This window comes from Cariama cristata, unplaced genomic scaffold (assembly GCF_000690535.1).
Source record: "Cariama cristata isolate BGI_N322 unplaced genomic scaffold, ASM69053v1 scaffold20646, whole genome shotgun sequence".
In the NCBI taxonomy this organism is placed as follows: Eukaryota; Metazoa; Chordata; class Aves; order Cariamiformes; family Cariamidae; genus Cariama; species Cariama cristata.
The window spans coordinates 13373-26745 of record NW_009622951.1 but is presented as its reverse complement, the minus strand read 5'-3'; the positions used below and the strand labels follow the sequence as shown (position 1 = coordinate 26745).

Genomic DNA, 13373 nt, shown 5'->3' with positions numbered 1-13373 from the left:
CCATGGAATTCATGCCTGCTACAGCTAACTGCAGCTTTGTTGTGTGTCTAGTTGTCAAAACAGACAGCTGGGAAAACACATTTGTCTCTAACAGAGATCTCTCACCTCAGACTCTCACCTCACATCTCTCACCTCAGACTGCAGAACCTGAAACAGTTACTCACAGAAAGATAAAACCATGCAACTGAGTTGGATGGCAGGGGAGAGGTGCCCAGTGCAGAAGAGGTTGAGCAACACAAATAACACCCTAGATCTATGCAGAAAAGCCATGTCCAGCCTGCAGGCCCTGAAGAAATCTGCTACCACTCAATTTTGCTGCTCCCTATAAGAGCAGGCATAGCCCCTGCTTAATGGATGTGAATACTTTAGCTATGTCTTGTTGACGGGAACAGACACTCTTCTTGCCTTCGTAGGCTCTGGAAAGCACAGAACTACTCACTAAGAGCAAAGTTGGATCACTTAGCCAGGAAAAGCACAGAACGTGCACAGAGGGAATCCACCTAAACACAGACTCTTGGCATCAAGTGGGTGTTCATTTCCATAAGAACATAGCCAAATCCCAGCAGGATTCGAAAGCAGTCCCAGCTCCTGCACTCATGGCACATCTCCTCTCCCTCAGAAACCAGCAGGCAGTGGCACACACTGCCAGGGCAATCACACCTTCCAGCATCCCAGTCCATTCCTGGTACTTCCTTGGAAACAAAATCCATAGCTGCCAGTGATTTTCATTACAACCAACACTGCAACAGCTTTGGGCAAGGCATGGGTTCCCTTGCCTGAGAAGAGCAACGGCCACGGCTCACCAGTGGGTTCCTACTCAAGGAACAGCACTCAGCACCTACCCCACAGCACACAGACAATATACTGGTGCAGCACACCACAACCAGGAAAAGACACAGAAAGGATGATGCCCAACTACCACTACTTCACCTTAAGGATGTGGCTTGCTTTAGACTTTATCAGACGAATATTAGCAAGGCCTCCCCATCCCCTTACCTGGAAGTTCCTCCATGCTGTTTACAGGGCTGAAGTAGTTCTTGAGTGCGCTGTAGCTGTTCATAGCCACGCTGAGGTAGAACTCTGGCATGAATGCAAAAAGTGAGCCTGTCCTGTCGCCATGCTCGATGGTGCGGATGCACACTCGCAGCAGCCAATATACATCCTGCATCTTCTCCTGGCCACAGAAAACACAATCCCCATTCAGTTTTGTCCAGTTTCTCTTTGGAGAAAGACAACGATCAGCACCACACTTAGACCTCAGAAACAGCTCCATATCCGAGATGTTCCTCAGACCACTGCTCTAAGTTCATTAACCAGATCTGTTCCATTCGTTTTTTTCATAGAGCCACAGAAGCATGAGGTGGAAGGAACAATCAGAGATCTCTACACCAAGCTCAAGCTCAGAGCACAACCATCACCAACATGATACCAGATCAACTGTGTTTTTTTCTCACCGAGCCTTGAAATGCTCCAAGAACTACTTCTTGGTAGGGTATATCTGACCACACAGGCCTGAATGCAAAAAACGTGTGCTAGTTTTTATTCCATGTACACTGGCTCAAGGAAGGCAGACATTAGCAAACCCAGCATAAATGTGCTGGAAAGCAAGCTGTTCCTTTGTATGAATTAAATGGGAATAGGCTCAAAGCTCATACCAACTCAAATTCTGGGGTTGTTTTGTCTGGAGAAAAGCAGGCTCAGGGGAGACCTTATTGCCCTCTACAACTACCTGAAAGGAGGCTGTAGTGAGGTGGGGGTTGGTCTCTTCTCCCCAGTAACTAGCGATAGGACGAGAGGAAATGGTCTCAAGTTGCGCCAGGGGAGGTTCAGGCTGGACATTAGGAAGAACTTCTTCACTCTAAGAGTCATTAGGCATTGGAATGGGCTCCCCAGGGAGGTGGTGGACTCACCATCCCTGGACGTGTTAAAAAAATGTTTAGATGTGGCGCTTCAAGACATGGTTTAGTGGGTTTAGCGGGCATGGTGGCATCGGGTATACAGTTGGACTTGATGATCTTTGAGGTCTCTTCCAACCATAATGATTCTATGATCTTTGCAATAGGCAGCCACAGCCTTTCAGATTCTGTGCCAGCCATTCAACCAGATTTCCTGTCCTGAGGAACATCAGCCTCTGGTTTCTCTAAGCAAAACTCAGGGGGTCCTAAATTGAAAACAGGAAATTTGAGGGCATCTACATAACTTTAAGCTATAAAAAAAAGCACCAACAAAGCCATAAAAAGAGGAAATATCATTTCATATCCTGCAATGCCAAGAAATATCATAAGCAACAGCAATTTGCATAAAAATAAATGGGGGAGGGTTATACTTCTAATTTTAAAAAAAAAAACAACAGAGGTGCAGATAAGTGATTTCATTTGCTTAGTGGCTTTTCTAAAGCATGTTGCTACCACCTTTGGGAGATTTACATGGGTTTGTTCTGTAAATTAGACTGAACTAGTGCAAATCAACTAAATTGACTGAAAGATGCCTTTATGACCACACCGACACATATCCCAGCTCAACTGTTGCTTTCAGGATAAAAAGCAATTGTGCAGACTACGTTAAGGTAAAGAAAGTTGCATTTGGTTTTATTAAGACTTGATAACCTCAAAATGTCATTTCAGGTATTGCCAAGCTAGAAGAAAGTCTACACCAAGATATGATTACGCACAGTGTGATGGATAAATACAGCGTTGTAATAAAATAAGCTGAAATGGTCTTCCCACAGGGATGTTTTGAAGGTACGATTATCTACTTTGAAACTAAGAGTGTTTTTAAGCTGTAGCACTCCCTTTCATCTAACCTTGAATCCCTCAGCCTAGAATAAACTAGTGACTAATTCCCCTGAGGAAGGAGCAGCCTCTCCTGTGCTCTGCCACCTCAGCACAGAGCAGGACTTCACCTCTAGACAGACCCAGTCTCTTTCTTTCCATCAGCATCAGCAGTGCCTGCAACACTCATATAGATGTTTCCCTCCATTGCACACAAGTCCCAGGGACGCAGGAGCCTGCTGAGTGGCTGTCTCCATTGGGAAACTGCAGGCACCTGCAATGGCTGTGAGATGGAGCCCTGAAGGTACAGGCAGTATGGACAAGCTCCTCCATGCAGCGATATTCTGCTCCAGAGCAAGCCCGCTCGGCTCCTGGAGCACACTTCAGAGCCCCAGCCAGCTAGTGACCTGCTCTCCCTGCCGGCCAAGCAGACAGAGGCAGGAGCACAAGCAAGGAAGACTGTAACCTTCACTCCCAGATGCTGCTGATTCATCCAGAAAGGTGACACCGCACTCTTGATGGGAGGCGGGCACCTTCGTTTAATATGACAATAGATCATCTAGAGACACGAATAGCAGTTCTGCACGGGCCATTGCAGCGATACCTGCAACGCACACCGGTAATGTCCCTCAGCCTTTCAACTGCAGTCCGGGAAGAAAGGTTTATATTCTGGCAAGCATGGGCTATGCTAATGCAGTCGGCAAGCTTCTGCAGCACAGCACAGTGCCTTGCAGTTCTGCTCCGGGAATGAAGGAGGGGATGAGCAAAGAGCTCATGAGTCAGGATCAGCCGCTGCAGCTCTGCCAGTCACGTTCATAGGAACTATCACTCTTCCCCTCCCTGTTGACATCCTGGGACACATGCAGAGATCCTGCTGCCACTGCATGTTCAGGGAAATACATCTTCTTCCCCAGCACAAAAAAAGCTACAAGCAAAGATGGGGCAAGGCAGTGTGCAAGAGAAGACAGGAAGAGGAGATCAGCGGAGCGTAACAGCAAAACTGCTCGTGAGAAAACAGACCAGAGACTTTATCCTGGAAAATGGGGAATGCAGGGAAAAGGGACAACCTGTGCAAACAGTCACTGTGTTACTAAATGCAGAATGCACTCTCTCTATGTGGGAACCAAGTAAAGAAGCGGAGAACACCTGAACAAAACCCCCTAGGCTTCGATCCTGCAGATTTCAGGAAGATTAGCACTAGTGAGACCCCCGTATGACACACGGCACAGCTCAGGGAAGCAGTTCACAGTAGCCTTTATCCTCTAGTCATGCCCTGAGAACTGAATCTCCCTTTGACCTGCACCCTTTTTTCCATGGTGCAGAGGCCTGCTGCCCCAAGGGAAAGCCTACAGCACCACACAGACTGAGCTGTGTCCTAACAAACCCTACGGGACCAAGCTTGGGACAGGAGGAGGTCCAGGCCTAGGAAGGAGTCTCTGATGCACAAGAAGGGACAAACAAGACTCAGAGATCATCGGCATTGCTCCAACACCAGGGAAAATGACACTTGTGGCATGTGAGCCCAGCAGCACAGATATAGAGGCACACTTGCTCTGTCTCCACTGAGTTGCTCACATTATGCTCCTGCTCACCTTCGAATAAATAGTGACATTTATCCAAGCAAGGCGTCGGCTAAGGTGATTGAGCTTCTCGGAGAAGACCTTTTGGCTCTTCAGCAGTTCCTCGTGGATGTCTCTCCTCTGAAAAAAGTGCAGAGATGTGAGGGCAGATGTCATGGCCATTTATAGCATCGTTTTTCAGAGCTGGACAAATAATGCAAAACCAAATACCATCCTGGTGTTAGCTAGTGAGCTAGGAGGGAAAGGGGTCAGCAGCCTTTCTGTGGAGGGAATGGGAAACAGTGCTATAAAGAGCACTTAGCAGTCTCAGCTGCAGCCCACAAGGCCTGATGCAGATGCCATTTCAGTGTGGGCAGCAGCTTTACAGTCAACTACTGTCAGATACTTTTTTAATGTATCATCAGATACACTCAGTTTCCAGCAGCTTGAATAGGACAGATGTGCCTCCAGCCCAGCACTGGAGAGCCCCTTCCCCAGGAGACCGGCTCTGAGGTGTCTGCAGCACATGGAGGTTTGCAAGCTGCCATGGCTTGTCTGGGAGAAGCCAAAGACGTTGCTTCAGTCCCAACAATGAGTTGGCACAGGATGAAATGGGGCTGCTAGCTCCAGGCATGGGTTACTACCCCATCCAAGACACTGGCTGCTCCAAGGCTAGAAATCACCCACTGTGCTTCATCCTTTTTGCCAGATACTGAGGCTCTACCAGAGAAGGAACCTGGGAGACCAGAGACACTTACCCTCTTTGGGCAGCGGCTAATTTTTTCCTCTGTGTCTTTCAGTGCCATGGCATATTCATTCACATCATCTGACACACCAACCATCTGAAAAACAGTGGATTCCAACAGTAAACAAGGGTTTTATAAGCATGAAACCAGATCCCCCAGAGGGGCTGGGAGAAGGAAAGGGAACATGAAGTCACTAAATAGACAGAAAATAGAGTCAGTGTAGAAGCATGGATGTTTGGGGAATGGATTCCTGTATAGTATGTGCCGCTTACCTTCCCAAGCTGCTGGTGGACACTGAGGTTGTACATCATCACTATCCCATCCAGGACTTCCAGGAGGGAATTCTCTGTGATGGGCTGGTCTGGCTCCTCTGGCGGTCTGCCCAGTAAGAGACCTTCATTTCCATGGCTGCCTTCAACTGCAATGCATCCCCAACACAGAAGAGAAGCTCTCAGCAAAGCATTTTGGCACCTCAGCTTCTGCCTGCACCTCTCTGAAGCCAAAGCCCTGCCGTGCCTCTGTAACACAGTGTTCCTTCCCAGCCCATGTGACTCACTAGATACACTAACACATCATTCCCATCTCACTATTTGCATCAGGTTGACGTGCCGGATCTGTTCAAACAGACCTAGGCCATGCAAGTCCCACGTCCTCGAGCCCTGTACACGCTTCAGAGGCCTGCCTGACCCAACCCAACAGCAATGGTGCTGCTACTGCACACGTCATCCTCTGGCTGGTCTGTGTTCAGAGCAAGCATGGCTACAGCTGCCTCTGAACCACCTCCTGCAAAGTCTTGCTGCACTTGCAGGAAGCAAGGCAGCATGTCCTTACATTTAGAGAGTGAAAGCATCACCAGTGTCATGTTCAGGATGGCAAAGTGGTTAACTGTGGACTTGTGGGTGTCCGCATGCCCTAGGAATGGGAAGGAGCACCGCTGGCAGTTGACAGATTGCATTCCTCTTGAGAGTACTGGGAGTTGGAAGATGTCATTCTCCCAGGGACCACCTGGGCCATGCTAGCACACAGCAGCAGTACTCACTGTCCTCCTCTGTCCGCTGCTCCACACTTAGTGTGCGCACTTTAGTCTTCTCCAGGGTGCCAAGAGGCCGCCGCGGGTTCATCAGGCTGACGGCTGCTGTGCTGAGGAAGCGGTTGGCACGGCCCAGGGTGGGGGAGCTGAGCCAGCCAGGTCTGGCAAGAGCTCCGCCAATGGCCAGAGTGGTAGACGGACGCTGAGACTGAAAAGAAATTAAGAGAGAAATGGTTCTAGTTCTTTGGCTGCCTGCTATTCCTCCCTTGTCCCTGCAAGGATGTCGGTATAGATGCACAGTGGCCACTGGAAGGTGAGCATATACCCTCCCTATTGTGGCTGGGCCAGCAGTGCCAGGTTAGTAAATGGATAGTCCTTCCTCTAAGGCCACATGCCAGGTACAAGGAGCAGATCTGCACAGCAAGAAGCTGCTCTGTCTGCAGTTGCCTTGCACGCTTTCAAATGCAAGCACCAAGAGCTGCCATGGAGGGGAGGGGGCACATTCAGATCAGTGGGTAATGAGAGAGCAGAGCAAAGAAAATTTTGCTACTCAAACTCAGTGCATCCAGTACCTTGCTGATCTCCAGTGATCCTCATGCAAGTGCAGCTGTTTATCTGGTTGTCCATGGACTGGTTACAGTCCTGGCCCAGACACGGCCTTCCTCTAAAGCAAAGCTTTTCTAGTCAGAGGCTGAGCTTGCTGCCATGGCACTAGGGCCACTGCAGGTGAATAACAGTACATGGCTCACCTGCGCTGTTGATGTTGCTGATTCCTCATCTTCATCGAGATCATCCATAGTCACTGCCTGCAGCTCCGCAGGGTCAATCAGGACATTGGCTTTTGCGGCCAGGTCATCTGCAAAGAGCACACCAAAGCAGCTGTGAACACAGGAGTCACCCTTCGCTTCTCACAAGGCAGTCCTAGGCTCATCCTCTTTCCTGCTTCTTGGCAGTAGAGAAGCAGCCAGCGAAGTCGGATGCTCTATCAGGACAAGCTCACCTTCCCCCCAGCTTCCTTATATGGAATAGCTCTGCCCTTGCTAACACAGCAGAGAACAAGCAGTGACAGGTGCTGCTCACCCAGGACCCATTTCTGTTCCTGATCCTACCAGCAACAAACAGAATAACTAAGAAACCAGTGGACAACCACCAGGGCCAAACTGGAAGGAAACTCAGGGCCAGAGACCATTTTTTAAGCATTCAGCTCTTCAGTGTTGTCCCACGATACATCCCCAAGTCACTAGGACCAGGACTCAGATGAGAAACCATTCTCAGCCCAGAGGAAGGCTGCACTGATGGCTATGCTGTACAAAGCCCGAACAACATGTCCTCTAGTCCATAGCCCTGTCTTTAAAGCTGGCCAGGAAGACCTTGGTAAGAGACCAGAGATTACATGGTTCTCAAGTTAATTAATCTAATTTTGAACAGCCAGGGATCAACTTGAGACAGAGAAAATGGTCCTAATCTTGCAAACACACTAAGGAGAAGAGAGATCTGAGCCAAATGCAAATGACACATTAGTAGCCAGAAACCAGAGACAAACCAAGTCCAATGGAACAGCAAGGGGTTTCTAACCCTTCCAAAAGGGACGCTTTGAAAGTCTATTGCCAGAGTAGCGTACTGCGTATAAACACACAGCTGCAGTACATACACAGGGCTGCTATTGCTTGCCCAGAGTGGCACAGCAAATAAATCCTGGCCATCCCTCACACTCAACAGAGCCAGGCTGACGGTCAGTGCTTTGACAGTTCCCAGCCCTGGGCTGTGGTGCAGCAGGAGCACCACACCAGAGGGTATTCTCAGACTCCCCCTTCCCTCCACCAGCCACAGGCCCCATTCAGGGATATAAACAGTAAACTGTTAACTTAAAGGATGATCCACCTAAGAGGGATGGTGTCTTCTTCAGTGTAACTTGCATCTCATTAAAATTCAAGTCTCCTCGCCTTAAATTTAATCACAATTCAATACTCATAGCTCCCTTCCTGGGATGTCTCTTGGGTGAACTCCAGCCAGGACCTGCATGCAGGTATTGGAAATGAGAGCACATACCTTTCAGAGTCTTCTTAAGATGAGACAGGAGACCTCCAAGTCGCTGAAGGTCAAAATAATCCACCTTCCCATTATAGAATAGTTGAGGAGGGACGTACGCCTCTACGACAGAGAAGGAGATTGTTTTTTTCCATGAGTCCCAGGTACAGTATCCACGTAGACATGTAATCCCTCCTAAGACAGACCCTAGGGCCCAGACTGGACAACTTTTGTTGTCATAAAAGCACAAGGTATTAAGGCAGAGGTGATTTCCACAATGAAGCAAGCATTAGATCCATGCAGAAACAGAAGCAACCAATGGCCATGGACAAGCAGCCTCCCAGTACTTCCTCCCTTCCAGCCACAGTCACTGGGGGAAACTGGATGATCAGAAAACTCAGCAGCTCTCTACCTGGCTACTCCAGCTCTGTCACTTAGTCCCACAGGGATCGCAAGGCACTTATTCAGTCTAGAGAAAAGGTCAGCCTAAAGTAAGAGAAGGGAGTGCCAAGCAGATCATGCCAGGACAGGCAAGGTGGGGTTTGAGGGTGGGAAAGCAACTGACACTGCCTTGGTTTCCCCTTAATCCCACAGTCTGGGAACCACAAAACCAGACAAATATCTTCCCCTAAACTGACTATGGGAGCACTGAGCTGCCCTTCTACAGACCCATAATCAATACTGGACTCTGCTCCAGAGCATAAAGGGGGAACTAGTAAACAGTACAGGTGCCCCTTTGCAAGACTCGGGTCTGGATGTTAACTGGAATAGATGTGCACGCAGGAATTTCCCAGGGTGACTGGGAACTACAAACACAGGGTGACAGAAGGCTCAAGCACCCATGAGAAACACAAAGTTTTCAGCATCCTGGAGAACACTGCCATGAGGCAAACCTTGTCCTAACCACAGAAATGCCTTCAAAGCTTCTCCTCCAGGCCTTACCTTCACTGCTCAGTGCAGCAGGGGTCTTTGCCTTGTGGCCATCCCAGAAGAAACGCAGGGCAGCGATAAGTCGGTGCAGGAAGCACACCATGTACTCTGGTGGGCACAACACAGTCAAGTTCTAGGGCAAGAAGAAGAGTTCAGCCATAAGGGCAGGTGTGAAAGTGCATCTTGGTCCCAGTGGCCACACGGGGCAGGCAGAAGCTTTGTGTTCTCAGCCTTGCTAGCATCTCTAGCTTCCAGTACTGGTAGAGAGCCCAGCCCTGACAGCAGACAGCAGCTTCTGCCTCTAGAAGGTCCTGGGCACTGAAACAAGCAGCTGGTCTGACAGAGGAGGATGGATACGACATCCTCTGCCACAAAAGATGGGGCTGATCGTGAACACAAAAGTGCAGGTGAAGAGCGAGCTTCCTGCAACAGTGGATGCCGGCCTCCCAAAGCTGCAGGCCAACAGCCTGATCCAGGGCCAGAACAGTCCTGACCCAGGCAGTGAAGAAGATGCCAAAGCCAGCAGGCCAGCTGTGGCAGAGCACTCCACAGCTGTGCTCCCCAAGAGGTTTTGGAAGAACATTTAGCTCCCACCTAAGGCTGTTCCCAAGGATTGCCTTCTTATAAATCACTGCATAAGACTTGGATAAGCTGCCCACTTTCTAGTCTTAGATCTTCTTCCTTCTCCCCACTCCCTGCCATATCTAGACCTCAGTTGATCAACTGCTGGAAGCAGCCCAGCCAAAAGGGCAGAGCTCCCAGCCTGAAGGAACCAGAGAGCTCTCAGGGTGAGGCTTGTGGGAAGGCTGGCCCTCTGACTTACCCCTCTGTTGCTAGCATTTTCCTGAAGAAACTTGCGGAATTTATTTAGGAAGATGTATCTGGAGGCTTCCCCCTGGCAGGAGGAAAAGCAGGTGGTAAATCTATGCCTTACAAGCCTGGTGATGTGGAGATACTGTAGCAAAAGAGCCACAGAGCACTTACCCCTCCTCTGTCCTTGTTGTTCAGCAGGAGCTTCAGAATCTGAACCTGGAGACCTTCCACGACTAAAATGGAGACACACGTCTACCATCAGAAAACACGCACTGAAGAGCAACTACCCATACTAACCCCAACTGCAGTACCCTGTCCCCAGGAGAAAGGTTGCCTCCTCAGCAGAGGCGGGCCCAGGAACAACTGGTGCCAGCAGAAAGCTAATCCCATCACTGAGAATTTTCTCCTCTGCTACCTAGCAACAAATTCATCCACAGTTGATAAACAATGCCCCTAAAGGGCAGTTTCGGTTTGCTTATGCCCCACAGTGGGATGCTGCAGGTCTGTGCAGTTGGGTCCCAGCACTCATAGCCCTCCAACAGGTAACAGCATAGCTGGCCCCTGCCTCTGCAGCACAGCCTGTCCTGGCAGGAACACAGCTGGACTTCAGGTCGTGAAGGGGATTTGGAAACAGTCCAAGGGTTGGTCCCCCTGGCTGCACAAAAGGCGTGGGACCTTGGCAATTTCCCTCCTTCCTCACAGACCTTCAATGCGCTTCTTGAGCCGCTGGCAGCCTCTTTCATATGCCCGCCGCCTCAGTCTCTCCTCAGCGCTCTCCTCCTTCACCTCCTTACTCTCCTTACCCTGGTTGGGGGACAGACACTGATTAGTAGGAGATCACTGCACTGGGAAAACATCTTGCCAAATGGAGAGCGGAAACTCCCTGAAACAATGTGCCAGTGTGTGACTGCAGCTGGCAGCACACCTAAACAGGCTTTCCCTGGCCTTGTAATGAGTAAGGGCAGGAGATCGTTTGAGGACACCGAAGCCAACCTCTAATTCCTTAGATGCTGTGAGGTTCAAATCTGTTGCCATAGAAATCTGTCCCCCTCCCCTGTCCTGAGCAACACACCCCAAACATCCCCTCTAAGGGGACAATAAAGATGACAAGGTAATGGAGAGGCTACAGATCTCACACAGCAATCCAGGGTCCACCAGTGCCAATGCAGCTGGAAACATGGGCCATCCAATTTCCTCAGCCCGAAAATGATGGGGACAGCAGGCCACAAAATTTCTGCAGTCTCCTTAGTGGATGTGCCCTTACTCACCTCCTTGGTGAAGCGGTTTGGCCACCACGTGGTGGGAATGAGCTCCTGCAAACCAGCCTCCTCCACACGCAGCGGGCTCTTAATGTAGAAGAACACAACCGAACGGAGCACGTCGAAGCTGCGGCCAAGTTAAAGCAAGCACAGAAGCTATGTCAGGAGAAGGTACAGGGCATGCTTCCAAAGCTGTAGTGAGAGGCTCCTTTCCAAACAACCACCCAAAGCTCTGCAAGATCCAGACCCCCTTCTCCTGGCAGAAGCCCCACGCAGTTATCACAGCAGCCGCCCCAATGCTAGCATGTCAGCTGGACTGCTCTGAAAGTGTTTTTGCTCTAGGGACATTAGAGAGGTCAGTCAGGTAGAAATGAAGTCCTCTGTGTTAGTAGGATGTGAACTACATGACACTGCTCCCCCTTCTCAAAGCAGAACTTTGTAGGTGTCAGGCAGACAGAGGAGACCTGAGAAATTAGAAATGACCTCTCAAAGATAGGGTGGCTTCTGCCTTCCAGGACCTGCAGATCCTTGAAGTCTCCTTGCCTGCATTATTGAAGGCAGGGAGATCTGAGACTAGAGGAGGCACAAAGGATACAGAACATTGCTGAGTAGGTATTTCCTGGATTTCTCATGCTTCAAGACTGCAATGGTGAGCCGGAGGTAGTGAATCTAGGGAAACAGGAGAAGCAAAAGTGACTCCATCTACAGAAGAGGATATGACTCTTCAATTGGTACAATGTGACAGAACTGCCATCTCTGGATCAAACAACTGCAAAATCCAAAAATATCGTGTACCTTTGGACAAGGGGACATAAGAGAAGCTGGCTAGTCACAGACTCCTGGGGATTCAGAAGGGCAGCTCACCTGTAATCCCAGGTCTGGGATGATGGGGGAGAACCTGTAAGCCCGCAGCAGGGACATCAGTAGCTGCTTGAGGCACTCGTGCACTTCATACTCCTGAGAAAATAAGAAACACATTGAACAGCAACATCATGGAGTCAGGAACAGTTATAGTTCCCAAAGTGTGCCCTTGGAAGGAAGTATTAACTTCTGAACTGAAAAAGCAGGTGCTCTGAACACACAGTGTTTGTGCATCTGACTCCACAGGAGAGAAGCCAAGAAGTTGGTGCCATCGCTTTGCTACAGGGAAACAAGTTTCTGCACTAGTAAAATCAACCCAGAAGTCATCTACAAAAAGCCAAAGTCCCAGGTCCTATTCAGCTGGGCTGAGACACCCATCCTCATACCCCCCAAACCTACCCAACACACAGTGTTGGCAGAACCAACCCAGAAAGGAAACGTGATGATGGAAGAGCTGTCTTTTTGAGTCCAACTCATAGTCAACCAGCAGGATGACAGCCAACTCTTCCACAAACACAGCAGCCCTACCAGGGTGTTCAGCTTCACCTCTATGATGGGCCTGAGGGGGTCATGACATTTTTCAATTAAACTTTTCATGACAGCTAGCTAGGCCAGTGCCTACAGCTGTAAATTGTTACCCCAAAGGACAGACATGCTGTCTCCAAGTAGATCCCTGGCAGCAATCAGCTCTGTGTAACCATCCCAGCATTCCAGCAGCAGTAGCTTCCCAGTGGCTAGCAAAGGCTGCGTCAATCAAGTGTCGCAGGAAGGAGTGACCTCATCCAGCTTGGACAGGAAGCAGCATGGGAAGTTGGAGGAGGTTCTTTCCCCAGTGGTGTTGGAGGTGGAGACAGTGCAGTGCCCATTTCCACCCCAGTCCTGCACACTCTTGATCAATCTCTTGGGGTACTTGGCAGCATTTAAGACCTCCACAGTCACATAAGCATTACAAAACATCCAAGAGACCAACTCATTTCTTATTGACAAATTTGATGTTCCCAGAAGCTGGAAGTCATTCAACATCACCAGTTTCCTTAGCAGCAGGAGAAGCTTAGAAATGCCTCGTTAGCTCATTGCCAGTGTCACCATTACCAATTACTCTGCATTCAACCCTCATTCCCTGGGTGCAAAGCAGCAGCCAGATAAGCTAGGTGAGAGGGTGGTCCACCACAAAAAAAGGGGTCTTGTCACCAGAAAGGGAAAGAAGCTGATCACTACCAGTATTTTCTAGGGAAAACTCCTGTCCTCAGCACCTCCCAGGGCCTCCCTGTGATCCCTGGGGAGGAACCAGCAATCTAGCACCTCACCTCCATAAGAAGCCACATGAGATCCAGCAGCTGCTGAATAAGGGGATGGGCCTCCACTGCCCCTCCTCG

At 49.6% G+C, this 13373-nt stretch overlaps 1 protein-coding gene across 1 annotated transcript in view; it reads right to left on the bottom strand.

The window, feature by feature from the left end:
* RNF123 (ring finger protein 123) overlaps positions 1–13373 on the bottom strand; it is a 37746-nt gene that overhangs the window by 13334 nt on the left and 11039 nt on the right. The window contains 15 exon segments of the mRNA XM_009702553.1: positions 997–1174; positions 4364–4471; positions 5089–5172; positions 5349–5494; positions 6116–6314; positions 6856–6962; positions 8156–8257; positions 9077–9197; positions 9888–9959; positions 10049–10110; positions 10582–10681; positions 11146–11263; positions 11732–11805; positions 12001–12093; positions 13305–13373. The exon segment at positions 13305–13373 is cut by the window's right edge and continues 11 nt beyond it. Of these exon segments, the coding sequence (XP_009700855.1) occupies positions 997–1174; positions 4364–4471; positions 5089–5172; positions 5349–5494; positions 6116–6314; positions 6856–6962; positions 8156–8257; positions 9077–9197; positions 9888–9959; positions 10049–10110; positions 10582–10681; positions 11146–11263; positions 11732–11805; positions 12001–12093; positions 13305–13373 (1633 nt within the window).